Genomic DNA, 27,794 nt, shown 5'->3' on the forward strand with positions numbered 1-27,794 from the left:
GTCAATTGTGACTGCCTTTCAAGTGTTCCAAGGTGATCTTTGACAAAGTGGTCGACTATGATTGATGGTTATGTCTGATACTTGCTGCTTGTCAGCTGTTAGAAATAACTTAAAGAAAACACTGGATCTGGTATTCCTGGAACATTTATTTTGCATACCTTACTTTTCTTTAAATGGGTATGGTGATAATTCCTCATCTGTAACATCAGAAACCAATCTGTTTGCAGGAGGTTGTTTGCAACTACCCCCTGAATTGTGATGCCTTTTCCTCTACAAGAAAATTTGTGACAAGTATTCTCCTTTGATATGATTGTTTATCATGTCGTGGACCTGAGGATTTACGTTCAGCGACATTTCAAGAGATCCTTCTCTCATCATTGCCCGATTCATATCGAAGTAGATAATACTGGACTGACAAGTCAAAGTATTTTCAGAAGTATTCTCCTCACACATTTTCTTGTTTTTCTGTAGTGCGCATAGAAAAGTATTTTGCCACTACAAATCACAAGTAATACTAGTCGTCATTGGTCACACAATGTAAGGTTAAAAATGTTATTCTTTAACCCTTAAAAGCAAAAATATATATTTTGTATGGGTGTCCATGGTTTCATTGTATTTTAGGAAACAGCCATTAAAAACCATCTGTATTCAACAGTTGTGTCTTCCTAGCAAATGTATGCGTAAAACTTTTACTTAATTTAACTCGCCATGTCTCCCAAAATATTCACATAATAATCTTGGTCAATATAATACAAAAAACAACTGCATTCACAAACCATACATTTTCAATTTTGTCATGGTTTAAACAGGCCATTTTATATTTTGACATGTTTTGTTATGTTTTTAATTTTGTGTTATTTTGCAGGTTGAAAATGCTGAACATGTGAGCACAAAGGAGAAAGAAATCTTGAGTTTTATCATGGCAAGAGTTCAAACGGAATATATTTTTCGAAAACAAGTTGGTAATAAGTAAGTTGCTGTAATGGCAGCAAAATCTGTTTATTGCTAGAAGGGCAGGACCATCAGTCTTATATACATTTGAATTTAAATATGCATTCATTGTTTCAAAAGCATTTTTAGGGATTAATTGAAAACATGGGGTACCCCAATTGGTGTAGTGTTTAGGTGGTAGTTTTATTCTATAGACCAGATAATTATGCGCGCTTCTTTGACTTCCATTGTTTCAGTTGGAAACCGTCCCAAAAAATTCGCAGTAAATGGTTTGTATTAGCAATAACTTTTAAATGTTAAAATAACTTAAAAACAAGGCTTGCCCCATGCAAGCTTTATATAGCAAGGCTGTAGGTTCTGTTGTCAATGGCTAAAAAAACAAAGAAACAAGTACAGTTAAACCTTAATAGCTATGAGGTTGTTTTATACATACGGTAACCATACAATCAGAATCACACCATGAAATATTGCCTGTCTTTATACAAATTGGTCAACTTCACATAACGGCTCAATTTTACAAGAAACAGATTAAGGGGCATGAGACATTTGATCAGTAAATTATTATGCAAAAATGTAAATATGGAAGAACTACACGTTATAGGAAAAGGTCAAGGTGAAATTTGTTTTTAACAACTGAATGCGTGCTATAAGAACTGTTGTATCTCAGTAAAATTGAAAAAAAAATATTCATTCTGTAATAAGTATTTACAAAATATACACTTTTAGTGTTAAAACTAGCTACCCAAAACTCCACCCCAACTGAGTATCCCATTTTTTTTAATTAAGCCTTTTTTTAAGCAGTTATAGTGACAAATAAACTCACACCGGTCTGATAGACTTATTCAAACATGGTTTACTGTACATGAAACTACTGCATTGTTTTGGAACATAAGCGTTCCCCTTTTTTCACAAATTAAAGAAATTTTCTTCAAACTGGTTAAAAATATCATTTATTTCCAGTCTTTTTTTTTCATTTTAGGGAACAGAGCATTGAGACTGGAATATTCAAGTTAGTTGCTACTATTATTGTTATGGCCGTTGTTGTTGTTGTTGTTTTTGTCGTTGCTGTTTTGTTGCTGTTTTTGTTTACGTTGTTGTTGTCTTTGCTGTTGTTTTTGTTGTTGTTGTTGTTGTTACTGTTGTCGTTGCTGTTGTCGTCGCTGTTGTCATTGGTGATGTTTTTGTTTTTGTTGTTGTTTATGTCGTTGCTGTTGTCGTTGCTGCTATCATTGGTGTTATTGTTGTTTTTGTTGTTGTTGATCTTCTTGCTGTTGTCATTGGTGTTTTTGTTTTTGTTGCTGTTGTTGTCATTCTTAATTATGTCGCCTTTAATGTTCTGTTTTTCTTACCATTAGAGTTTCAAAGAATGAATTGTTTTCATCCAGTTGTAACGTACAATGGCAAGCATGTTACGGGTTTGTTTTTCATTTTAATTTCACAATTTTCTTTTTTGCGATATACATCATGACACTTCGGGTGTTGACTTGGGCTAATTTTAGACTAGAGAGAAAGAATAATCGAATACATTAATTTTTTAACGTAGGACCAGAATACAGGAAATATACCAGGGATATTTGCCTTGTTTCCTTGATTAAAACAAACATGGGGTCAATCACGTTAGTCTGGATTAACAAATAAAGACTAAAAATTAGCCTGTGTTTGCTAACTTTAAGACCATGGTACGAACCAATCTTTGTATACATAACCCATCTGATTGGAAGTGAAAAAACTAAGAAGCGCATCGAAGAAATTGAAAAAAGTGTCTATCATTTAGCTGTTTTGAAATTGCATTGTAAGAACTGACATTTTTCTGTTTATTTTCAGACTTAGCTAATTTTTGCGTTACGCACATTTTTACCACTGTTGGCTGGTAATTTTTTTGTCAAAAGTAGAGGTTACACTTTGATAACAAATAAAAACTTATTCTGTGTCTTCCCTGTGTCTGTCCTTACATCCCTGGGTTATCCTGTACATTAAGGTTTCTATGTAAGAAATACTATATAGTCGCAACTGCTTGCCGCTTCTTGTTTACCGTGATACGACAGTTGCTCTTTCAAAGCTAATACAAATGCACCCCTTGTTTTCCAAAGCGATACTTAGCCCCAACACCAACCTTGACCACAGGGCTGGGTTGTTGCACTAACACATGAAGTGCACAGTAAAAGGATACGCAGTGGGTTTAATCTGATCACGTGTACACATGCTACCAAGTTACATGCATGCACATTCGATATTTTTTTAAAACCAAGCAGTCAATAATCATTAGAATCCAGAAAGAATAAAACAAAATATTTCAAAGAGTTATTTTGCACAGTATTATTATATACAGTGAAATACAGCTAAATTTATTGTTACATTCTACCTGGCTATAATTTGGATCATATTTATACTGTTTTGCATGCACAATTGATAGTTTCAAAATATTTAAAATGCAGTTTGGGAAGCAATTAAAATCATATTTTATAAATATCTCTTTAATAATAGCCGTCGTCTGTCTGTGTGTCCGCGAAAGCGGCGTCCCGTAAGGGAAACACGAAATTTTTAAAATGAGCACGAGTATCAAATGCGATATATTTTTATCCACTTTGTTGCGACGGGTAAATTTAAAGAACGAGCGAACACGATGGGCGACCCCGTGGATTTTTCCACGGGTTAACGACTAGTCTCATTAATAATAGCCGTCGTCTGTCTGTGTGTCCGCAAAAGCGGCGTCCCGTAACGCAAACACGAATATTTTAAAATGCGCACGAGTATCAAATGCGATATATTTTTATCCACTTTGTTGCGACGGTAAATTTAAAGGACGAGCGAATGCGACGGGCGACCCCGTGGATTTTTCCACGGGTTAACGACTAGTCTCTTTCATAATAGCCGTATTTTGTCTGTCTCTGCGCGGACCCCCCACAGAGTTAGAAAATGATGTTATGAAAACACGAATATCAAATGCGATATATTTTTATCCACTTTGTTGCGACGGGTAAATATAATGGACGGTTGAACCCGTGGATTCTTCCACGGGCAACAACTAGTCTATATTATAATGACCGTATACGTCTGTCTGTCCGTCTGTCTCACGCAAAATAGCTGCGACGGGCGAACCCGTGGATTTTTCCACGAGCTAACGACTAGTTTATTAAAAAAAGGATTTAAAGTGTATATCATACAACATAAAAATATAAAAAATCAGGCAAACGGTTACCATAATGGTAGACCTGCAGCTTTAACATTGTAAAATCAAATCTATAGGTTAGAAAATTTAAAGGCACAATCTATAAAATCTGCTAAAAAAACTACTAAACCTGCAAAAACAAAATCTATGTATATGTATCAGTTCATGTTAACGGTGGCAAGTTTTTCTGCAACTTCAAGCCAAAAAACCGGTTTATTGGTTGTAACGTATCAGAAGGAATTTTCCATTAATCATTAATTCTAACTTGTTACTTGAAAAATGGACAATTGGTTAAGGTGTTAAAATTAAAATAAATTTTTTTGCAGACAAGATGCGTAAAAACCACTCCATTAATTTTGTAAAGCTGAGATATGTAAGCCCTTTGAAGACCTCATTCCCCTTGTACACTTTGATATGGTTTCAGTTTACTTCTCCGCCTCCTTTTTCTTTGAGCATGCCAGCTACATTACTTTTTGTGAATGACCACATAAACCTTTGTTGTTGCGAAGCTAAATTCACTGTGAAAAATTAACTGACACAAATGGACGTCGTTTGTTATGATGGGTGGGTGCATGGTTTTGTGAAGAACGTTAGGAGCAACTTTAGAATTTGTAGAGAGAAATTTTGGTTATCATATAAAAGCTGAAAGAGCGAAAATCTCCGAGCATCATATAAACGCAAACGCAGATACGCTCTTTTAAAGGAACAAAAATTTCCAAGTTTACTCGGTGAGTGAATGCGTATCTGGATTACAGTTTTTATTCTATAAATTTTTGTGTGTACATTTTCTAAAGTTTAACCGAACATCAATTAGACATTTGGAAAAATGCGAGTGCTCTCGCTTTCCCAAATCTAAACACATTTCTTTGCACGGCTGAAATTTAGGGATAACTATTACAGGACTTTACGGAACTGCACAATAAGAAAAACAATTAAAATACTGGATAGTTTGCAGTTACTCACATTACATAGACATATAGCTAGCTACCTCAAGGGTGTGCCTAGGCTTTTAGCAGTAGTGTTCAATTGATGAGACCAGTATGGAAATTGATCTAGCTAACTATCAACATTATCAACAAAGTATTTTTTACTGCTATGTGATGCAAGAATGTATAAAGCTGTCATCAGTAAAAGATTCTTCCAGATCACTGTCATCATCGCATCAGTGTCAGTCACACAGTGATACTCACTCAAACCTATGTTCGGCGCCATGAGCACAGTTTCATAATTAATTCTTCTGAAGTTCTATTCGTTTATTTTTAAAGTTTATGCTACTTCGAAGCTGTACTACTTAAGAGTTTGTTTACACGAACTCAAGTAGCAGAGCACGAAACGCAAGATTTCGCTCACCAAAAAAAACTTTTTTATTCACGCCTGGCGGACTACAAGCCGCCCCTTACGAAGCCCCAATTAATGTGCTTAGTTATTCTTTCCCTCTTGTCTACTTATTTTTATTAATAATGAACATTAAATAATTTTTAAAATTAAAATTTGAAAAAAATAAAATTAAAAAAGCAAGCATTTTATTTCAAAGTTTTTAAGGCCGGCTTTGTTGGGCAAGTTAAAGTTCGATTAATACACTGATCTGACCAAACCCTTTTGTAACTATACTTTCAAATGTGACCCAAACACCCACCTCGATGAAGGGATTATTTTTCTCCATGGAATAAATTTTATACTTCTCAATTAAATTCACAAAATGTTATAATATTTATGTTAAAAAATTCTTTTAAAATAAATGTTAAACAAACAAGTTTTTAGAATTAGTAAAAGCTTTTCGGATATGCCATCAGCAGTTTCTACGTATTTTATTCTTTTGTTTTCATAATGATGCCAGTTTTTGTATATTTTAATTTTCATGTGCTCTAACCTTGAATATCTAACCTTTCCTGGACAAAAATCTTGATAACCCTAAAGTATGAATATACAGGGTGCCTACCCTCATACAAAATCATACAATCTCATACAAAATGACAAATCTCAATCTCCTACAATCACATACAGACTACCTGAAAATATAATTTCTCATACAAACTCCTACTTTTTTAGATTTTCATTCAACCAAAATTTTGTTTTTAACATTTCTTCGGACCATAAATTAGTCTCTAACACTTGGCAGAAACCCTGATATTTATTTATTCGAAATACTTTTCATCCATTCTTTTCTTTTTTACATATATTATGTATATTACGCAAAATTAGCAACTTTTAAAGTGAAAGTTTGAAAAGAGTTTCCTACAATCTCCTACTTTTTGGTTACTTTTTTTATCAATTTGACCCCGCAATGTCATACAAATGAACGGAAAATTTACCTACAATCTCCTATAATTGAGAGATGAAGTTATGGTTGGCACCCTGATATATCTCTAAATATTAGGGGGGAAGTTCTGAAACACTGTCTCGTTGTAAGGTGTTGTGCTTAAACTTTTTTTAACTTCCCATAAATTTTCGGTATTGCTATTTTTGGGTATATTTTTTTAATTTTATTTTGTTCCCAGGTATTTTTCTTCTCTGTGTGTGTGCTTTAGTGCCTTGAAATATCATAGTATATTATTATATTATTAAAAAACAATTAATAAGAAACCGTGAAAAACATCTAAAAATGGCGAAAAAGCCTGTAAAAACCTTAAAATTGTTAAAAAAATTTGTCAGACACATTAAGAAACTTCGATTTGCAAAATCATTAATTTAGAACTCGTACATATAATCCATTTAAAAGTATCTCTTTATCATATGTATTTAGTTGCGCATTTGTCATGTTGATGTCTGTAAGTGAGAATGTCACTTTGGCTGAACATGTGTTGGCCATGATTGTAGGATATGCAACGAATATATTTAATATGGTGGAAGAAGGTTACAACCAGGTATGGTTTTCTTCTTTTTATTCTTCAGTTTTTTTGTAACAATTAGATGGATGAACAAGGTAAATGTCGCTGTGATTGATGTGTTTGGTATGGATAACCTGCATCTTTTATTTTCAAAAGAAAATCTGAAAGTTTAAGGTAGTTTAACGTAGCTGCAATTTCTAAAGTTGTTGTCTCTCGGACATCAAACCTACCACAAGTGTTGCTCAGACCTTAAGTAACAATTTGAAAAAGAAATTTGTTGATGTTAGCAGTTTTTGATAATGACGTCATCAATTTTGCCAAAGTTGATAAAAATTGGCTTCGTATTTTTTGAAAAACAAAAGATAATGTGGCAATATATACTAAGAAGTCTCCTAAAGCTGATAAAAACAATTAAGAAAAAAAATGCTTAAAAATTTTAATCAACTCAAAAAATTAGTTGCCATGGCAACACTTCGGCACTTTTCTCAAAAAGCAATTTTTGCAGAAATTAGAGCTGAATAAAGTTAGGAGAAGTCACAAAATATCAAGGTGTAACTATAAGCCAATAAACAGTTTTGGAAGAACGTTAAACAAGAGGTTTGAAATTGAAAGATAAAAAGTTGATTCAAATAATGGTATAATTAAAGAAAGTTTATTTTTTATTAGTTGATTGCATATCCAGACAAAATGGTGGCATTGTTGCACGTGTTTCTACCTTCGGGACAGGTTTGTCAGCTATTATTGAAACGTTCCGTTCCGTACCGTGTTAGTGTTTTGTATCATGAAACTTTCCGTACCGTGCTAGCGTTTTGTATCGCGAAACCGTACCGTGCAGTGAAGTAAGTTAGGGACTCTTTATTTGGAATAAATTTCCTCTGTTAGTGGAGAAATGATATCGTTTTTAGTTCCTGTTCACATGGAATGGGCGAGTAAACTTTTCCCAGGGTGAGAAAATACTATGTGGTATTGTTTATTTCAAAAAAATTATGCCGGATCGACGTAAATTTATCTTGCCTACCGAAGAAACTTGCGCTTTTATGGGAAAATTTATAACCTGCTTTCCAAGATTTCGGTAGGCGGGTAAATGCTTTTTTTTCCATCTAAACACGCTTAAATTTTTTCTCGACTTGACATCATGCTTAAACAAATTTCCTTGTTCCTGATTAAAATATTTCTCATATGAACAGCACCTAAATCAACATTTGTTCAAATTCATTTCAAAATTTTTTTGCTGCTCTCAGTTTATGTTCTCCACCGTAGAATTTAATAAGTAAGTTTTAACCCGTAGGGAGTTATTCTGATTGTTTCTGATATCAATAAGAAGCATTGCAACGCCGTAGCTAATGCAAATAATGTGAAAGAATTACCTGACATTGCGCGTTTTAAAATATTGTTGTTTGACTAAACGTTTTTCCTGGTAAACTAACCAGGAAATTCGTAAAATTTGCAAATCAATTTATGCGCTGGAATTAAATCCACTTAAAATTACGCTTGACATGTTTATCTATTTTTTGTTTTTATTATTAGCTCATTTTTATGAATCATCGTTTGGTGAAGCAGTTCGAAAAAGATTTAGATAAAATTTTATCCGAGAAAAAATAATTTCATGTGGTGAGGCGAATCCTTGCTGTTAAATCGAGAAGGTGGCAAAAAGAGGTAGTGAAGCTGCTCGCCAACCGAAAATCGAATCAGACACTAATCAGCAGTGATTTGTAATTAAATTAACCTCCTGAGCAAGGTTTACATTTTCTTAGTTACTTGTCTGAGCAAGATCGACATTCTGATTTCAATACAATCATAATGATTTGAGATTTTACTCACATGTACAATCTACTGAGAAACAAAATTCCCATCAAAATGTATGTCGTTATAGTAAGAACTACGCTTTCATATTTAGTTTATACTAAACCACTGGCTGATGCGCATCGATCAACGCTGGCCAAAAGTTAAGACGTTACACTAAGCGATTTATTAAAGGCTTTCATATTCAATAAAGAAGGGGGATTACAGCAAATTACCGAAACGTCGCCGTATGTTGTCTGTCTGTTTAAAATGATAGCTCACATTTTTGTGATCTTTTCGCAAAATCTCTTCCTTAGGGATTTTGTCTTTTTGATATGAGAGATTACGCCGAAAAATACCCCGGCATCGTTAAGCGATTTTGGCTAATATATGGCCAAATTATGCAATCACGGCATGCGTATAAGTTAATTTATCCGTCGAACAATGGCGGAACTTTGCCAGGAATTTTATGTTCCAAATACAGAAAAAATAGCCATCTTGTCACGATTAAAATATACAAGAAAAAATATCTTTGTCCTACAATAAACCACAAGCAATCATTATACGGTCTCCCCATACCCACTTACTTTGAGGAATGTTTAAATACGATCCGATATCTTAAACATGAATTCTTGCTGACGTCAGCATGACCTGTTTTCTCCATTTCCTGGATCTTCGCCGGCCGCTGTGTTAATTGTTCCAAAATAATGCGGGCATTGAAGAAACTACGACTAGTATTTTCAACGTTTCTCACTCTCTTCTGCTTAAGTAGAGCTACTATAAAACTTTGTCGGCTTTTGAATGTTTAATTTTTCTAAAAGAAGTTTACACAGAGGCGGGATAGTCGTGCAGTTTCATAGCGAGCTCTCACTAGCGATGCCTTGCAGAAAGAATTCCTTTTTGACTTGTTTTCATTTGAATGCTCAAATCATTTATTTGGTGAGTTGTTTATGTTAAATTGATTTTGTGATGTGAAAAATTAAGTTTAATTGCAGTTTTCCGACCTAATACTTTCCTAGCATTTATCTCTAACGAAATAATTTTTGCGAAATCAACAAAAAGTAATTTCCCTACGGTGTGACGATTAATTTACAGATACGTTCAACCCTATTCCGGACGGCATTTTTTATGGCTCTGAAAAGCCGGTGGACGGAAACACCCTCCAAAAGTGATAAAGGTAACATCGTATTGCCATAAAACTTGGCACAAATATTTGTTAGCCGATGAGAGCACAATATTAGCATAAAAAGATATTTGGGTGACATCACTTAGTATTTCCAGGCCTGAAACAGGTTAAATTTTGGAAAAGAAAAACTGTGTCAATTAATTGATAGAAGCATAAAAAGACTGAAATATGTCTGCTTTATGTCAAACGACCTCCCTATAGGCAACTGCGATTTAAGAATAGGAGAGGTTGATCTTTTTCAACGCGTTAACTAAAAAACAGTGTGAACACGTGTTCACACTGTAAACACGTGTTTAAGATAGTCCCCTATAAGATGCTTCGCTGGTATCCACACCTGGTTGGTATACAACTTTTTAATTATTTCTACTACCTTATTGGGGAAAAAAACAGGTTATGTGGAGAGATTTTAGTCACCAGCCACTAGAATTAGTCACTTTTACCCGGTTTACCCCGATGAGACGTTAGAACAAGAACGGAAAATAACAGCGTTCTGTGTCTTAGAGGACGCCTATACGGAAAGAGAAGGTATCCGAGAGAAAGGAGTCTGTTGTTTAAAGGGTATAAAATATAGTAGCGGCGAGATTTAACTTTGAAATCATATTGCCTGTTTCTAACAGATGAAAAAGTTAGGACTCGCTAAAAACGAGAGTTCATTTTTTCAGAAATATAAAAGAATTTGTTTTATTATTTTTATTTTCTTTTATTCTGCTGCGTTCCCAATCTCGTTCCCAGCGCCTGTTGTCTCTTTTATATCGGGATGGCGAGACGTTCACACCGCGTCTCGATGTCAGGTAACATACAAGATGCCCTAGGAAAGAGGTATCTGTGTCCCTATTTTAGAAAACTATGAAAACCCGTCTGCAGCCACATTCTCGTCCTCACATCTCTTTAGCAGGTAGTTTCAAGTAGTTTATCTTTAAGTGCACTAGGAACGAAACAGCCTCGCTACATAAATGTTTTTCTATGACAGTTCGGCCGTAATTTAGCGGGAGCTTAAAAAATTATCTGTTACTAGTCGTTAGCCCGTGGAGAATCCAAGCGTTCGCCCGTCCTTTTTATACCGCATTGCGTGCTTATCGCTACTGCGCAGCTAAACTACCATTTTGCGTGACAGACAGACAGACGTATACGAGTATTATAAAATAGATAATCAATTTACGCGTATGCAATCTCAAACGCTTATCTGCGGGCCCAGGTTTTTTGCCTGAATATGCCAAAAGGCAAAAACCTCTCGGGAGGAGGTTGAGAAGGGCTGATAAGTATACAACCTTGTCCTTAATTGCTGGCGACCATAAAATAAACAAGGAGCTTCTATTTCGACAAAAAACAACGTATTTAACGAAGCCAAAATACCATTTTATGCATAATATATTAGTCTTATGATACAAAATTAACACTAAAATATCCATATATATTTTTTGCCAGCATAATATCTTTATATGACAACTTCGAACTTAGACTCCTTTAATTGTTTCCCACTAACAAATGTCACTTCTTCGTGAGCTTTTCTGACAACTGCGAATGCCTTGTCAAAAAGTTTGATAAAAATTCTGCGTTTGAAGTATTTTATGGACCCCAGTTTTCTTCTAGCTATAATTTCTACTTGCTGAAAATAAATACTTATTGTAATAACTTCATAGATTATTGCTTCACGGTTTTGGGTAAAGATGGCATACTCAAACCCAGACTTCTTAATCGTTCGGTGGACCATTATATCAAAGGAGAATGAGTTGGAAGTTTTGTCATTCGTCAATTTCTTTTAAAAATTCATCAAGCATTTCTTGATTACGAAATCAATTTCTCAATCAAAGTTTCAGTGCTTTTGTGCGAATTTTGTTGCATCTTTTCAAATTAGCGTAAACCCAGGGTTAAAGAGAAAGCTGTGCTGATGCTTGATTTCGCATCAAAATAATTGTATGAGAATTTAAGTTGTCGATAGTAACAATGTCTGAAATAATGAATGAATTAAAAAAGTACTATACAAAAGAAACAAATAAATATAGTTTGGTATCAAGTTCGAATTAACACATTTGCTGATATTCTATCTATATCGTTCTTAAATGCATGATCCAGGATCTGTCAGACCTTTTGTCGTAAATTCTTTGAATCTAGATTTGAAAAAAAGTTATCATAAACTTATTACGAAACACAGTTACCTCCCAGTGACTCGGACACCGGATAACTCCAACTGTCATTATCTCGAACCATTTTATAGAGTCTCTTGAAATTTTGTTAATACTTTCTTATATAAAAAAACTCCGGTTAACTCGAACCTCGGATAACTTGAACATTCAGTAACTTGTTCCATTTTTCGACTCCCCTGAAGCTAATTTCTTCGAATAACTCGAACTTTTTGCTCGAGAAAAAGAAATCAAAGACTAGATAAATGTCAGATTTTAATTTTTTTTTTAGTTTTTATTAACTCCTGATGTAATATAAATAGATAATGATGTCTGTCAAGGAAAATTCAATTTACAAGGGACTTACATGCCTTTTTTCATCACCGGTAACTGTTGCCCCACCTCTTTTAAAATCTCTTTGACTTAAACTATAATCTCATTTTAGAATAAATTCGACTAATCGGAAGCTTCGTTTAACTCGAACATTCGTTAAGTCGAACTATTTTCCTTGGTTTCTTGGAGGTTCGAGTTACGGAGAGTTAATTTTATGTCGTTAGCGCCGTGTTTTCAGAAATATATCCTTACAAAAACAAGTTTAAACTGAAAATGACGGCTCGATCAAATTTATCCGTCCTGGTTACGTAAAAATTGTTGTAACATTCTCACGTGCAAACCGCACCTTTAATTGTCATCGTCATTTTCTAATGAACTTTTCACAATGCTCAAACCATTCAGGTTTCCTTCGTCGACTAGTTTGATAAGTTTTTTCATAAAATCTGGGTCATCTTTGTTTTCTATGGAAAACGTAACTTTCGTCTTTCCGGTTTGACGAGGATTTCCGTTGATGGTAGCTTCACTAAAAAAATAGCACTATATACGATTAAAGTTATTCTTGTATCTAACCTCGGACTATATGCTACTCAGCGACGCTTCCCTTTTTAATAGAAAGTAAAAGGTACTGGATCGAGTTTGTCTTGTTTCCAGAGCCCTTGCCTAAGGCCGTGTTTACACCGCCGGTAGGCTCTTCATAGGATGAAATGTCCTGGGATCAAAGTTGTTTTAGGTTGTAACTATGAAACATGCAGAAAGTGAAGTAAAAAAAAAATTCTAAACTAGTCTAATCATATTTGTCTTTCTTGTTTATATAAAAGACAACCTCGTTCCCAACAGCGTTGCCTCTTTCTTGTATCAGGACCACGAGACGAACAGCCAGCCCTGATGTTAGAAAAGATAGAGGATGCTCTTGGGACGAGATTGTATAAAAGACACTTGTGTGGTTAGAGGTTGCTTATATGTTGCCATAACCTCCTCCCAATAAAGAGGTTAACTTCACAAGGACTCTATCGTGTTTCAAAAAGGCCAAAAAAAGTTTTGAAGATAAATTACCAGGAAAAAATCATACAAGAGGTAAAATATTATAAACACTTACGAGAATTGTACATCTTTAACATTCGAACCTTTCAATGCCTTTGCCATCTAAATAGAATAATCAAATGGTAGTTACGTCTGTAGGGGATTTTGCTAAAAGACAACCTCGTTTCCTGGTTATGTTTACTTCTTTATATTACGTCTAACGGGTAGAAAAGTCAATAAGGTCTGAGGCCAAAGTTGGGATAGGAGGTCGATGGAGGGAAAACGATTCCGTTGTTATTACTTTGTTTAACTTCTGTTGCTTGAATAATCAAAGAGATGGGTGGTTTTGAGAGAAGGGAAAGGGAGGGAGTGAGGGGCGGTGTTTGAAACTTCAATCGCAATCGGCTTGAATATTCAACTCTTAGCAACCTTATTGCAGCGTTAAGCTTTTCGATCTCCCTCTTCTCGACACTCCTTGTGTGGTTAGTAAGAAGGGGAAATTGATAATTTTCTTCAAATCTAAAGTCGAAGAGGGTAATTAATTCTGACCACCTTTTAGTAACTTCAACTATTTCTTGCATAACATGTATCCCTTACATTCCTCATGATTTTTTTACACGTCATGTTCTCATTCTACTGAAAATTCTTTTTAATCCAAATAAAAAATTAAAAGGGATCTTAAAGTGTTCCGAAATTTAAAGTTTTCTCCCCCGTGTAATTACATTACCGAAAGTACTTGACTTGGAGTCTTAAATGAACAAGGCTTCATGAAAGCCTGGAAGACAGAAGTATATATGAACACATGAATTAGGAGCAAAATAAATCTGCACTCTCTATGGTAGGTTTTAAAGCAACTTACGTCTTTTTTGATGTTCCCTGCCAACATTTGGTAATTTGCTGAGTTGGAGTCTTTAAGGTTGTCATTGAAATTTTGTTTCAAAACAAGACTGAGTTTACCTAAATAGAAGATAAATTAATAAAAACTTAAAAGAACTGATAAACAATGAGTCGGACTCCAACCTCGCCCCCCGGGGCTGTTTTTCTCTTTCTGCCAATATCGCCCTGCGAAGCTGAGGCTCTGCAACAATTCGTTCTTACTTCAATATTGTTGCAGACTAATAGTAAGGAAGCTATTTTGAAAAATTAAGCAAGTTTACATATAATGTTAAGAACATGTTTTATACCTTTCGGCGGCTCTTCGCCTGATCCAAATGCTTTGTCTTCCTCTTCCTTTCGTTCTTCTTCAGTTGCCGGCAACAAATCTTCAGGTAACAAATCCGATGATTTTAGTTGCTTTCCTGGCTTTTGATCACGTGATGTTGGTTCTTCCTCTTCTTCTTCTTCTTCTTCGGGTTCATTGTCCTCCCCTTTTCCCGAACCAATTAAACGAGTAAAAGGTGATGGCACATGTGCTTTCGCTGCAGGGGAATTACCACTTCCTTCAGTTGATTTCTTTGCTGGGACATCCCCACTGCCTGCGATCGATTTTTTTGATGGGGCATCACCACTACCTGTGTCAGATTTCTTTGATGGGGCATCCCCGCTACCTGCGGTCGATTTCTTTGATAGGGCATCGCCGCTACCAGCCGTCGATTTCTTTGATGGGGCATCACCACTACCTGCTGTCGATTTCTTCGATGGGGCATCCCCACTACCGGCGGTCGATTTTCTCACAGATGAGTCGTCGCTGTCCTATAAATTTTTAAGAAAATTTTTTAATGAAAAACACTAAATACTCCAAATTAAACACTTCAACATAGAAGCAACATTTCTCCCGAAATGGTCAGGGATAAATAGCTTGACTCGTTACTTGATGGTTGTTGCTAAACTGTGCCTTCAACTTCTGCATCAATCAGCATATAAAATGTCGTATAGAAGAGAAAAATTCAATTCCACATATCTCTTACCTGGTTTTTCGCTACAGAAAATGCTTTAAGATCTCCACTCTTTAAAGTGCTTTCCAATAAAGTACTACTTTTATCGTCTTCTGTTTCACCCGACTCAGCTTCTCCTGATTCGACATCACCGGACTCATTGCTATCCGCATCGGAGTCCTCATTTTTGATTTCAGCATGGTTACTTGTTTCAGGTACATCGATTTCGCTCCTCACTTTGTTGAGACCTGCGTGAGCATGAGATAATAAATCCTCCTTATCATTTTTTAAAAATTTTCGCTCATGGTCGAGTGTTGAAATTTCATTGGATAAATCATCAGCTACGTCATAATCATCGTCATCAAAGTTTAAACCATTTAATAAACTTAATTCATCTAAATCATCTTCGAACCCACCCTCCATGCCGCTTCCGCTGCTACTTCCGGAATCGTCATCATCGCTATCATTACTATTCTCAAGCAAGCTTGCCTCAGTTTCAAACATTTCACTTCCGGTATTATCGCCTACAGGTTCATCAGAACGTACAGCCATTTTATTTGGACTTTTGTTATATTTCTTTTTCAGTCTTAAAGCAGAGAGTGAAGATTTCTCAGCGTGAAAACCCGATTTCACCTTCTTCTTTTTTAATTTAAGTTTATTCTCAGAGGAGGAATGTATTTTCTCGTTTGAAATCGTATACGCCTTCTCTGTGGCGCCTTTTGTATTTTCCTTATCGACTTCCTTTGCAAATGTTTTCAGTTTTGGTGTTGGTTTTTCTTTCTCCTCTTGTTGTTTCGTCTTATTCTTTGTTTCCTTAAACTCACTTTCTTCTCTTTCCTCTTCTTCTTCGCCTTCGATTCCCGTCGAATTCTCCTCTTCTTTTAAGGATTTAGCTTGCTTTCTTTCAACCGACAAACGAGTTTGCTTAGCTTTAGCTAGTACTTTTTCTAAATGTTTTGATTCTGTTTGTATTTTTTCGTTCGTAGAATCATCCTCATCGCTTTTTTCATTCGAAGTTGCCTTATTAGAAGTGCTATTATACTGAGCACTGGAAGGACGGGAGGAGCTATAGGACTTGTTTTCCGTAGATTGTTGATTTGTCGAAGATGGCGCCTGATAATTAGAAGAGGACGGCGCTTGATAACTAGTAGAGGAACTAGGTTGTTGGCTTGATGTGCTTCCAGAAGAAGTAACTGGACTTGACTGAGCGGATTTATAAACTGAAGGTGCTGAAGAAGCTGTGGCGTCAGGTTCAGGAACAGTTGCAGCAGGTTCAGCCTGCGCTGGAGCTGCTGCAGCAGGGGCAGGGCCAGGAGGAAAGGAAGCAGCAGGAGCTGGAGCAGGGGCTGGAGCAGCCAGTGCTGGAAGAGGTGCTTCGGGTGATGGAAGGGGTGCAGAGACGGCAGGAACTGGGTCAGGTGCTGGTGCAGCAGCTGGAGCAGCAGGTACAGAAGCCGCTTGCTCTGGAACAGAACTGGCAGTTTCTGAAGCCACTGCAGCTGTTGAAGATCCTGGTTGCTCTTCAGGAGATGGAGCAGAATCCTTAGCAGCAGAACTCTCTTCGGTGTTAGGAGCTACAGCAGGTGAGGAAGCAGGTTCAGCTGGTGCTGCTTCTAAAGCTCCTGGAACTGCTGCTGAAGAAGTAGCCTGACTATCAGTGGATGAAGGAACTGCTTCAGACACAGCAGCAGATTGTTGTGCAGTTTTTGCAATATACTCTGACTGCTGCTTTTGCACGTTTTCATAATACTTTTGTAACTGTGCTTGATAGTCACTTTGTGTTGTGTCGGTACTATCTGTAGTTGATGATGGAGCTGATGATTCCACTTTAGCTGGGGCTACAGATTCAGCATCACCTCCACTATTCGTGTCTGGAAAGTAAGTATGGGTTGATTCAATGCTGGTCTGCGCTCCAAAACAAGGTAGAAGAAAGGGACCGGGTTTTCACGATGAGATTTCTTCGACGTTGCTAGAAAATGTCTTGCTATAACAATAAGCAGTACTGTACGTGCATTCGCTACCAAAGAATGTAATGCAGAGAAATCTAACCATCTAATTATTTCCATCATGTCCATACAGAAAGATAAAACATGCAGGATAAATCGGAAAACCCGATCCCTCTTTTCTTCCTTTACCAAAAAAGATCAATAAAAATAAATATATGAATAGTGTTTGTTATGTGCGTTTTTCTTCTCTTTCGTGTAATGTGTACATGGAATTGTTGTTTTTCTTGGTTTAGAATCTTTTTTAAAAAAGTGTTTTAGTAAAAACGTAATGGCACTTTGAAAGGGTCTGTAGTTTAGTTTTACTTTACAGAAATACTCTACCAGTATTTCTGTAAGCGCATACCCGTGGCATTTATCGATGTTTTTACAGTTGCCAATCGTTGCCAAAAAAGAAATGGGCAAGGTTCGAATACTAATATTTCACACACAGGATTACTTTAGATGTGAGGTTCAGCCCGACAAAGAAAACAAGAACCGGGTAAGGATGCAAAAACTATTTATTTCTATTTTTGTACGTTTCGACAAAACAGAAAACAACGCCATTTTGTTAAAAAAAAACAGTTTTAGGTTCGCATATAAACAAAAGAAATATAGTGAATAAAATATCATTCTCACTAATGAAGAGATATAGCATGCTAAAGCCTTGGCAATTATTTTCTCTATACACAAGGAAAAGCATTTTGTTAAAATATCCACCAATCCCAATAAGCGTACACTATTTTACGAAGCAACTACGCCATATCGAATTTTTCTTTATGGCTCCCTTTTAGCTAACATGAAACGACACTAAAAATAATTGCACGCCTTTGATCGCACTCACTGCCGAACGTCTACTAAAATAACGCTCCTAGTGAATGCGTGATCGTGGATACACTAACTAGCAAAAATTGTATCAACGTAGCACTTACCTTTGCAATAATTGCACGTCACTGGACACACTGTGGCCATGTATTCCTTATACTGATCCATTCCACACATGCCTGTTTGTTTCCATTCGTCACATTGATCGTATGTGTTTTTGCATGGTCCGTATTTTATATCCTCGTTTGCGCGTCGTACTCGCGAGTATGGTAAGGCTAAGACAGTCAAAAGTATGCATGTTAAGGTGTATTTACACTGTTTTGTTTAATCGTTTGGAGTGTTTTGTTTTTATTACAATAATTGTTAATAATAATGATAAAAAAATAATTTATAACAAATATAATTTAGGGCGATATTTAGTATAATTCAAATATGGTTAAAAAGTTGTATCTTGCTAAAAAAAACTGAGAAATTAAAATAAAGCAGATACTGGTTGAAACCAAGCTTAACACATGTAACAGTGGACACGGGTATAATGTACTGGAGTTATCAGAGTGTGTAAAAAAATCTCATGATGAGTAAAAAAATAATTTGTTGAGCTACGCCTTCTAGACCACGCTAATTGTGGCGTTTCTACTTCCAAATGAAACAAGATATCTGTATCGAGGAAAAATGCAACACGTGAGTTGCAATAAGCCAATTGTAAAACTGATAGTACGGTGCTACACCATCAACCATGCACAGGATGAAGGTGTCTTTAAAAATCTAGGAGAGCACACTTAATTGCTCAACCACAACAAATTCTTTAGGTTAATATGGTTAATACCCTTCAATAATTTTGTTCAATTGTTCTTGTAATTTCATTTTGTGTTTTAAAGAATAACCAAACTGTATCCATGAAATTATTAGCAAAATAATGAAAGAAAAAGAATTATAATAAAAATGAAAGAATAAGTCAAATAAAAGATGAATGTCACCGCAGACTTTTTTGAATTGCCATGTTAGGTATGTTAGCAATTATCATGGAAGTTCATGTCATTTTCAAATGATGTATAAAAATGTTTTACATAGCTACAACGTTTGTGTATCATGATTTGCCATGATCAAAAATTTTTCTGCTTATAGGCGTTTCTTACAATACAATAGTCATTTGGAAGTTAATGTTGAACTTCAAAAGACCACAGTGGCTTAAAAAATTTTTAGTTTTGGAAAGAATTTTAAAGAAAACGTGAAAAGCTTTTAGTGGCATAAGTATAGGCGTTGATACTAATCATTGGTTAGACATGTATAAAACATTGGATTATAAAGAAGTCATCAATTGAGTATCACGGAAGAGGATTTAGCTACAAATGCTTACAGAAAGAACAACTTAAAACTAAAATTTTTAGGATTTTTAAATGTTGGGGAGTTTGTTACAAAGTGCAGTCGATATAGACTCACGATTAAAACATTCTTTCTAACAAAAAAAATCGACATACCATTAATATAAGTCAGCAAGGCAAGACAAAAAAATGCCAACTTCATCATGATGGCACCTAGAAATAAAAATTTATTTTTTTCTCCAGTTTTATCTACATATTAAAGCTTTATTTTATTCTGTATTTTTCTTCGTTACTATAATAATTTTTGTTATTACTAAACACTGTTCCACCGATTGTTATTCTTTCCGTTTCAAGTATTTGATCTTATGATCGCACAACAATTAGAATATATCACTGAAAAGGTCTTCTACAGAAACAGGAGTGCCTGCAAAAGGGTAAGACGAAGGTGAAGATTAGGTGCTCAAAAGAAATAGAAGAGACTCTGCAAAAAGAGGAAGGTCGTAAAATGAAGTCTCTTAGATTTGTTATGCTTAGATTAATACAAAACAAGACAAAATGGAGAAAAACTTAATCACTTTAATCAAAACAACAGAAAAGAGAGACTGTTTAATTTATATACAAATAGACAAAGAAATATAGCTTTAAATGTTAATAAATAAATATCAATTTACCTCGAATATAATAGTTTCTTTATGTCTGATAATATTTTGAGACCTTCTTAAAAAAAATCATGCGTATTTTTTTTCGTCTTGCAAGAAATAATTCATCTGTGTCCAATGTTTAACCAAGCATGTTAGTGGCTGTAGTTTTTTAACAAGCCTATTATGCCGCAGGAACACGGAAAAAATAAGAAAATGTTTGCATGTTTCTTTGCTCGAATATAAAACGTCCCATATGTAACGCGATAGAAATGTGTTATTTGACAGGCTAATACTGGAGTAGAAAGCAAGGCGGTTGTCAGGGAAAAAGAGGGTAGTTTAAAGCCCTTCTACCCAAAATAATTTTTTTTAAAAGAACGTAAAAACTAACAATTTTGTTTCCGTCTCTTAAAAACCAATCCGTTACACCAATTTTGACTTTTTGGTTTTCCGTAACCTTGTGCTAATTTTGAGAATCTCATCGTCAGGAAAAACATTGGTTTGCCTTCGAGAAGACCTAAATGTAAATACATTTTCTTCCTCCGACAAAGATTATATTTCAACAAATCACGAAGTTTTAAATGGAGGGTTTATTGAGTCTGGTCAAATTTAACTATAAATTCGTGTTTTTGTTTGTTGTCGAGAAAATAAAAAATGTTTAAAAAGTAAAAAAAGTTAAAAAAAAAAACAGTTTTGAATGAGAAATCATGCAGAATAATAAGAACACTAACTTTCTTGGTCATACATTACAAGCTATATCACATTGTAGCTAAGAAAACAAAACCTTAAATTTTTAAAACTGGTGTTAGTTTTTGTAGAAAGAACGTAACAACCCTTCAGCTGTTTTTTACATGGATAGCTACAATCCTGGCCAAAATTGGTTGAGAAAAGGCCCAACACATGTGCATTTATTATCTTTATTATCATTATTTTTGTTTCTGTGGTCCCATGTGCAGATATTCTCTTTTTTGGTGACATAAACTAGCCAGCAAAATTATGGTATGTGTATGCTAAAACAGTGCAGGTTTTCACTTATAGAATAGTAGCTAGTTTCCAGTACCCCTCTCCCCCCATTTCAATGTTGAAGTTATTGTCACAGTTTGAAAAATGCAGTTGGCCACTCAACCCACAGCCAGCCATTGGCTTCAACATTGAAATGGGGGAGAGGGGGGCTTGCATCTTTGTTTATCTTATAAGCTTATGTTGCATTGGAAATTTTATCAACAATTTTGGCCAGGATTGTAGGTAAATAAAGTCTTCCATAGCAAGGTACGTATTCATGTAAAAGGGAACAAAAATGTTTCCATTTAGTGTTGAACCAACTTTCAGTCGAGGTTAAAATAAGTGTGCAGTTAAAAGGAGATATACTACTTAAGAATGTTCTATACAACATAACGCTTCTTAAGAATGCCACTAAAGGGGTTCTAGTATTGTTCTGCGAAATGTTGAGCTTGAATCTGGCCAGAACGTGTGAATAATCAATCCATAAAGTTTTTGTGTATACTAGCTACATGGATTGAATTGTAGAGTGGTTTTAAGTGAATTAAATCTGAAATATTTGGTGAAATAGAACTCGTGCAAAGATTCGAATCTCTATCTAAACTTAGCTAGGTACTTTCCGAAATTTATTTACTATTTTTCGAACGCTTGCTCAAAATATTTTTGCGCATGCTCATAATCAATTGTTGAATTTTATTTTAAGAATCCGTAGTTCAGTGCAGATAAATTTCGAATGCTATTTTGAATAAACTAAAACAGAAAACAAAAAAAAATCTATTTTCTACTTTCTTTCCATTCTTATTCTGGGAACTTTAGTTAGGCGAATTACAATTGTTTACCCAGAATAGCCGTTTCAGTTCCTAGGGGTATGCTATCAATGAGGATCTTGCAAAGTTCTAGTGCATTTAAATCTCCCATTTGAGCTACGAAGGTCGTGCAAGCACAATAATCGCTCAACTGGACAATTCTCATGTTTAGCACTAAGCAGAAAGGATAGATTCATTAAAGTCTCCCGCACTGGAAGCGAACGCTCTATCACAAGGCTAACAGTCGACTTATTACTTTTTCCAAGCATATTGTTTAAAAAAAAGTGGAAAATATTAGTCACTTGCACAGATTAGAAAGATTTGCTAGTATAAAATTTAATTTACTTCAAAATAGCACTGTAAGAAAATGCTTACTCTGAAGATTATATTATTCACTGTTTTTAAATCTCTGCGTTGCCGCGAGAAAAGCATTACGCCTAAATATAATTGATCATGTCGACAATCGGCAATCGGTGGCAGAAATTTGGCGCAGTGGGAGTTAATGAGTTTTTTCCAATTTTTTTAATTACGCTGTAAAAATTGATAATTTTAACTTTGACAAATTCAAATTGTATAAATGTAATGTAAAATTTGCCTAAATCACTACTTGTGGGAACAGACTTTACAATTAGTGCAAAAAAGAATGTTGACCGCAAATTTTGGTCTTATTACCATAAGTTCACCAACTAAAATTACAATTACAATATAAATTTTAATATATTAAGTGTTTATATGACTAGGGGACTGAAACAAATGACAAATGTCTGAACATATAAAGGGGATGGTTCGTAAAAACTATGTTGCATGTCTTGTTTAGCCAGATATTCTGTGTCTCGTTTAAACAAACAATTGAGGCATTTTATTGAAACAACTTAATTTTATCATCGTATTATTATTATTGCCTCGTATTCATTAGATATATTAAATATTCATTAGGACTTGTGTAATCCACTGTACGTTGACGGTTGATATCACCAACAAAATTATTGACAACATTGATGGGTGTGAAGAAGCTCTACTTGTGAGTTTTGATCTCTTTCTTCCATGGTTACATAGATTGCCATGGCAACAGGTAGCCTTAAATGTTAGATAGTAAGATATGTATGATACGGAAGCAATACTAACTCGAATAGTTTTTCTTAACTTTTTATTAAAACTTCATAGCAAAATTGATAATTGATTATTTGGTGGAAAGGTATTTACTGATTTTGATAAAAAAAGAATTATATATATGTATATAATGCTAATTTTTTACAGGTCAAGTTTTACAGGTCAAGTTTGTACAGGTCAAGTCTATACAGGTCATTTTTATACAGGCGAAGTCTGAGATATTCGTACACTTACTTTGCATTCGTCATCTCCAGTTTCTTCAAATGAATCACAAAAAGATCGGCAATCCCATTGACTGTTAAAACATGATTTTCGAAACACTGAGATTTTCTTTTTCCCTTCCTTTGTCATTTTCTTGAAACTATATGACATTGTGATGCACGTATCCTCTTTGCCATAACACTTCATCCTTTTCTGAGTAAAAATACACCCTCTTTCATTTGGTGATGAGCATTGAAAACAGAATTGCGATGTCACTATTCAAAATAATTTAAAAATTTGATTTAGAATTAATAGACTAATGTGCTTGCATATACAGGTAACATATTTAAGGATGGCAACACAAGGATGGAAGAAAGAACAAAATGTGCCCTGTAGCTTTGCTATTATAGCCCTAACAAAAATACTAAAAGAATGACACTTCTTCGGTTATCTTAAAAGTTGTCAAACATAATTAACTCGAGACGTAAACTCGGTTGTAAATATTGACTAAGTCGTGTTAATCTAGTATAGAACTCGCCTATATAACTATTTGTGGAGACAAACATCTCAATTTGTCAACTAGTCTCGATATCTTTTGTCAGGGTTAACAGATAGCTAAAGTTTTCTATTTAAACTTAATCCAACATGACAGGGAAACTTCGTGTTTCTAGTTATTGAAGCCTGCCAGGTAAAGCAATTGGAAACTGCTAGAAAGAAAAGTCTTTTTCATTTTGTTTATGACCTCCAGATGAACTTTAAGTTATCAGTTGATTTACATTATCCACAACTCTAATTTAAACAATTCGCAGTTCATTCAACTTTTTAAAGCTTTTTTTAAGCATATTCCTTAATTAATATTTCTTTCCCTCGTTCATGTTATGGACAGTATTCTTACCTTTTCCACTACAACGATATGTATTTGCGAATATTACCATCAACACAAAAACAGTCAACGACATGTCGAACTTTTGTTAGATGCTAAGATTTTCAAACTTCTCTTTTACGGCTTGTAATAAAGATTTCACAAGTATTTTTGGAACTTGCCTACAGTCCTTTGCTAGAGTGTTTTTAGTATTGAATTTTTTAAAAAGCATCACTACTTGAAGTAAAAAAAACTTCTCCGAACTTCTTCTTCTCCTGTGATTAAATAATCATGATCTTAAAGTAAAAGCTTTATGCATTTCAAATTATTAAAAACAAAAAAAAAATATTTCACTTGTCTAAACGTTTTATAAGGAGCTAACTGTCAATAATTTATTAAATAACTAGAAAGAAAATTTATCCGTCATTTCTATTCCTATCCTAAATTACGGAACATAAGAATCACAGTTGAATATCACACGTGTACTTCACAAGTAATGTTTCTATAAAGCATTGTAACAATCCTTACTATATGTATTTCCATGACATTTCAGAAATCAGATTACGTGTTCAATTTGTTATTCTGGCTACCATCAGTACTAATTTGACTTCGCAAAACATTGATAGTAAATTTATAGTCTATTAGTCGTTAACCCATAGAACATTACACGAGGGATCACCCTCTGAATACTTTGCTGCATCATCTATCTTACACGGGGGGTTATTACTACAAATATAGGTGCGAACAAAATAGAGTTTTTGATTACAACACCCCCCCCCCCTGGGTTTTAGGTTGGCTCATAGACAGACAGAAAGTAATTGTAAAAGAGATTGCGATTGTCATGAAGCGCAATAACAACATCAAAACCACTTAGTTTCAATCTATATTATAATACCCGTATACGTATACTTCTGTCTGTTGCGCAAAAGGGTGCCGCAGGTAGCAAGATGCTCGGAGTGCTGTATAAAAGGACGGGCAAACCCTTGAATATATCAACAGGCCACCGACTAGTAATATTGTATTCCATACTGGTCAAGGTTGCCGTTCCTTTCACAACACGGTGTGAAAAAAAACAACTCGCTTCCCAGACCTGGGAACGAGGTTGTAAAGATAGTGCTTTCATCCTAGGCCACTTGTATTGGAGCTTTAAAACAACAGCTACCAGTTAGAGCTATTACAACTCTCAAGTTTTTGTTGGAAAACTTCTATTCCCAGCTCTCATTGTAAATTCCACAACCTGACCAAAACATTGAAGCTAACCCGTATCTTAAAATATGGAAATTTCGGATGAACGTGATACGAGTTTCGCATTTATGTGTCCAGCCTCCTCCAAGGCGTTTTAATCAGATCTGTCAATAAACACAGCGCCGATGGGAGACAAAAGACTTTGGGGACGAGGTTGGTGAAATTTGACAAATAATTTTTGAATTGTGCTAGTTGATAAGTCCTGTGGAGAAATCATTTCAGGCAGAAGGACAATGAAAAAAAATAAGTTGTTTTAAATTTTTTGCTGACGTCAGCAGTGCAGATACGTTGCCTGTAATGTGTAGAGGTTGAAACGCTGATCAAAAAATCTAAAACAACCTATTTTTCCATTGTTCTTTTGCCTAAATGGATTTTTCCACGGGGCATATCTATTAGTTATATAGATTATTGTATTTTATCGTATTTATGAACTGTTGATGGATATGCAAAAAATCGCGACATCTGCAAACAATATTAATTCTAATTTGTTTGTCTCAGATTACAATTGTAAATTTTATTTTATAGCTTTTACCTGGTCCGAATTTATGGAAGGCGGGCACTTGAAGCCCCCTTTATACCTTCACAGCCAAAATTCACTTAAAACATGAAAACCGAAATAATTATACTTGTCTGCTTTATTTTTTATCTGGAATGTTTATTTTCCACCAACGTTAGCACTTTTCCATGTTTTTCAGCGTTTCTAATTACCTTACGTTCGTTTTCGCGAAGATTAAATTTCGCGAATCAGTCGTGTTGAAATATTTTGGGAATATTTTTTTTTCGCAGATAAACCATTTTAAGGTTCTTCACAAATCTAGTTTTTTGTTGTTGATATTTTACTTTATTTCAGTCCTATTTATTGAGATAAGGTAGCCTTAAATTGAACTTGCTCGTAACATAGAGGATAGTGACATTTTCGCGAAAATCCTTTTCTGCGAATAAACCATTTCAAAGTTTTTTGCGAAGTATAATTTTGACAAATCGATAAGGTAGCTTTGAATTCACATCCACAGACTGGCCCTTTTTTCTATTGACTACAAAAAAGAAAATTTACCAAGATAAACAAAAAAATAAAAGTTTTGCTTTTCCCGAAGTTAATTTTAGTCAAAAAGTTATTTCTTGCGAATATTTATTGTCGAGTATTGACCTTTCCGGGATTTTTCGCGCAGAAAGTATTTCGCGAATATGGATACAAATTAATAAACTTTTGACGTAAAGTCTATTTCCAGTAATATTTATTGCGAAATTGCACCTCAAACCTGTTCATGTCAAGTTTCCCAAGAACTGATTTAGTTATGGAGATGTGATCTGCACCTTCTTTGGTGTTACGCGTGTCTTCGTTGCTCGGCCATATTAAGTTAAGCGCATTCCTTCAACGCTAATAAGGCAGTCTGCACGTGTGCATAAAGTATCTGAAACCTCGTGATTTGTACAACAATGCACGCAAAAAAATCAACAGGCAGACAATAATAATACCAATCCTTTTAATGCAGATTCTTACAAACTATAATCTACACCAAAAAATATGTTTTTGTAAAGGGGAACGGTAGTAAAACTGTTAGACAGTTCACAGGATGTTTTCTAGTTAGTTCTGTTCCTTTCTATTCAAGTCTTACTCACGCGAAAGAATAGTCATGGGGAATGATTAATTATTGAGCTTAATGTGGAAATAATTTTTTTTTAAAGAAAGTTTTTTCTTTTATTAAGATTAAAAAAAAGTACTACATTTAGATTATAATTATTTCATAAGATGATGTGAAGAAGTTCGAGGATGTTCTAACTTGTTAAATCCACATTTTTGTATTACGTTCTCTTTACATAACAAGGAGACATGACTTTGGACATGTCATAAAGTCAGCTGTTTTGTAGTCTAAATATAAAGATAAAGTTTTATGCCATTCGTCTGCCAGCTTCTTCCAACGAACATGAAGATCGTCTGCTTCAAGTTGGTTTTGTTTTATGAAATGCTAACAAAGTCCATTGAAACCGGTAGGGTTTAGATACACGCTATAAACTTATTCGGAATTATTATTTTTTTTATGGAAATTACTTACCCAGGATGACCTCTTCAGTTCCTATTGACACTGCTATCAATGAGGGCCCTGCAAAGGGGGGTCCTAGTGCATTTAAAGCTCCCATTTGAGCTACGAACGTCGTGCAAACACAGCAATCGCTGAACTAGACAACCGCTCAAGATATCAATCCTATTCTCATGCTGAGCGCTAAACAGAAAGGATAGATTCACAATATTATAGTCTCTGGCATGACTCGGCCGGGGTTTAAGCCAAAGACCTCCCGCACTGAAAGCAAACGCTGTACCACAAGGCCACCAGTCGATCGAAAGGACTTTACTATTTTATCCAATCTCGGTTTTTCTTGCATGGAAAAATACGATTGGTTTACGGTTCATTAGAACAGGGCTTTTTAAGGAGCCATGCTTACCCCTTCTAGGGAGGCCATTATTAAAATGGTAACCTAAAATTATTTCAGGTCTTTTTTTAAAAACATGTTTTAACCAACTTATAGAAATTGTCGAGAACT

The 27,794-nt window shown here is 35.0% G+C and overlaps 3 protein-coding genes across 5 annotated transcripts in view; 1 reads left to right on the forward strand and 2 right to left on the reverse strand.

The window, feature by feature from the left end:
• Positions 1 to 27,794, forward strand: part of LOC130647564 (AP-5 complex subunit sigma-1-like) — a 39,290-nt gene that overhangs the window by 9,522 nt on the left and 1,974 nt on the right. For 2 of the 3 annotated variants that reach the window (XM_057453467.1, XM_057453465.1), the window contains 6 exons: positions 866 to 969; positions 1,931 to 1,960; positions 2,307 to 2,366; positions 6,864 to 6,984; positions 7,615 to 7,674; positions 8,476 to 8,807. In XM_057453467.1, the coding sequence (XP_057309450.1) occupies positions 866 to 969; positions 1,931 to 1,960; positions 2,307 to 2,366; positions 6,864 to 6,984; positions 7,615 to 7,674; positions 8,476 to 8,550 (450 nt within the window). In that variant the 3' untranslated portion in view covers positions 8,551 to 8,807. Of the gene's footprint in view, positions 1 to 865; positions 970 to 1,930; positions 1,961 to 2,306; positions 2,367 to 6,863; positions 6,985 to 7,614; positions 7,675 to 8,475; positions 8,808 to 23,412; positions 27,243 to 27,794 lie in introns of those variants that run through there. The other variant, XM_057453466.1, reaches the window with a different exon arrangement.
• Positions 11,251 to 20,175, reverse strand: LOC130647568 (uncharacterized). The gene is made up of 9 exons (XM_057453470.1): positions 20,064 to 20,175; positions 19,549 to 19,605; positions 18,178 to 18,345; positions 15,297 to 17,134; positions 14,574 to 15,081; positions 14,249 to 14,346; positions 13,466 to 13,512; positions 12,716 to 12,892; positions 11,251 to 12,024 (listed from the first exon to the last, which is right to left on the reverse strand). The coding sequence occupies exons 2-8, from the start codon at positions 19,595 to 19,597 to the stop codon at positions 12,718 to 12,720; spliced, it is 2,883 nt and encodes a 960-aa protein (XP_057309453.1). The 5' UTR covers positions 19,598 to 19,605; positions 20,064 to 20,175; the 3' UTR covers positions 11,251 to 12,024; positions 12,716 to 12,717.
• Positions 22,490 to 24,186, reverse strand: LOC130647567 (CUB domain-containing protein-like). Its single transcript, XM_057453469.1, has 3 exons — positions 24,042 to 24,186; positions 23,180 to 23,421; positions 22,490 to 22,912 (listed from the first exon to the last, which is right to left on the reverse strand). Exons 1-3 carry the CDS (start codon positions 24,103 to 24,105, stop codon positions 22,757 to 22,759), a joined length of 462 nt encoding a protein of 153 aa, XP_057309452.1. The 5' UTR covers positions 24,106 to 24,186; the 3' UTR covers positions 22,490 to 22,756.

The sequence above is a fragment of the Hydractinia symbiolongicarpus genome, chromosome 6 (genome assembly GCF_029227915.1).
Source record: "Hydractinia symbiolongicarpus strain clone_291-10 chromosome 6, HSymV2.1, whole genome shotgun sequence".
NCBI classification, from domain to species: domain Eukaryota; kingdom Metazoa; phylum Cnidaria; class Hydrozoa; order Anthoathecata; family Hydractiniidae; genus Hydractinia; species Hydractinia symbiolongicarpus.

What these genes read in the sequence shown, in the direction of transcription:
- LOC130647568 (XM_057453470.1), bottom strand. Translation starts at nt 19,597, where the DNA reads ATGATGAAGTTGGCATTTTTTTGTCTTGCCTTGCTGACTTATATTAAT. An exon ending in TTTCTGTAGCGAAAAACCAG is followed by an intron (nt 15,082 to 15,296) that starts GTAAGAGATATG and finishes AAAAATTTATAG; the next exon opens with GACAGCGACGACTCATCTGT. An exon ending in GTTAAAGATGTACAATTCTC is followed by an intron (nt 12,893 to 13,465) that starts GTAAGTGTTTAT and finishes CTATTTTTTTAG; the next exon opens with TGAAGCTACCATCAACGGAA.
- LOC130647567 (XM_057453469.1), bottom strand. Translation starts at nt 24,105, where the DNA reads ATGTCGTTGACTGTTTTTGTGTTGATGGTAATATTCGCAAATACATAT. An exon ending in ATATCGTTGTAGTGGAAAAG is followed by an intron (nt 23,422 to 24,041) that starts GTAAGAATACTG and finishes TATTTTGAATAG; the next exon opens with TGACATCGCAATTCTGTTTT. An exon ending in CTGGAGATGACGAATGCAAA is followed by an intron (nt 22,913 to 23,179) that starts GTAAGTGTACGA and finishes CTAACATTTAAG; the next exon opens with GCTACCTGTTGCCATGGCAA.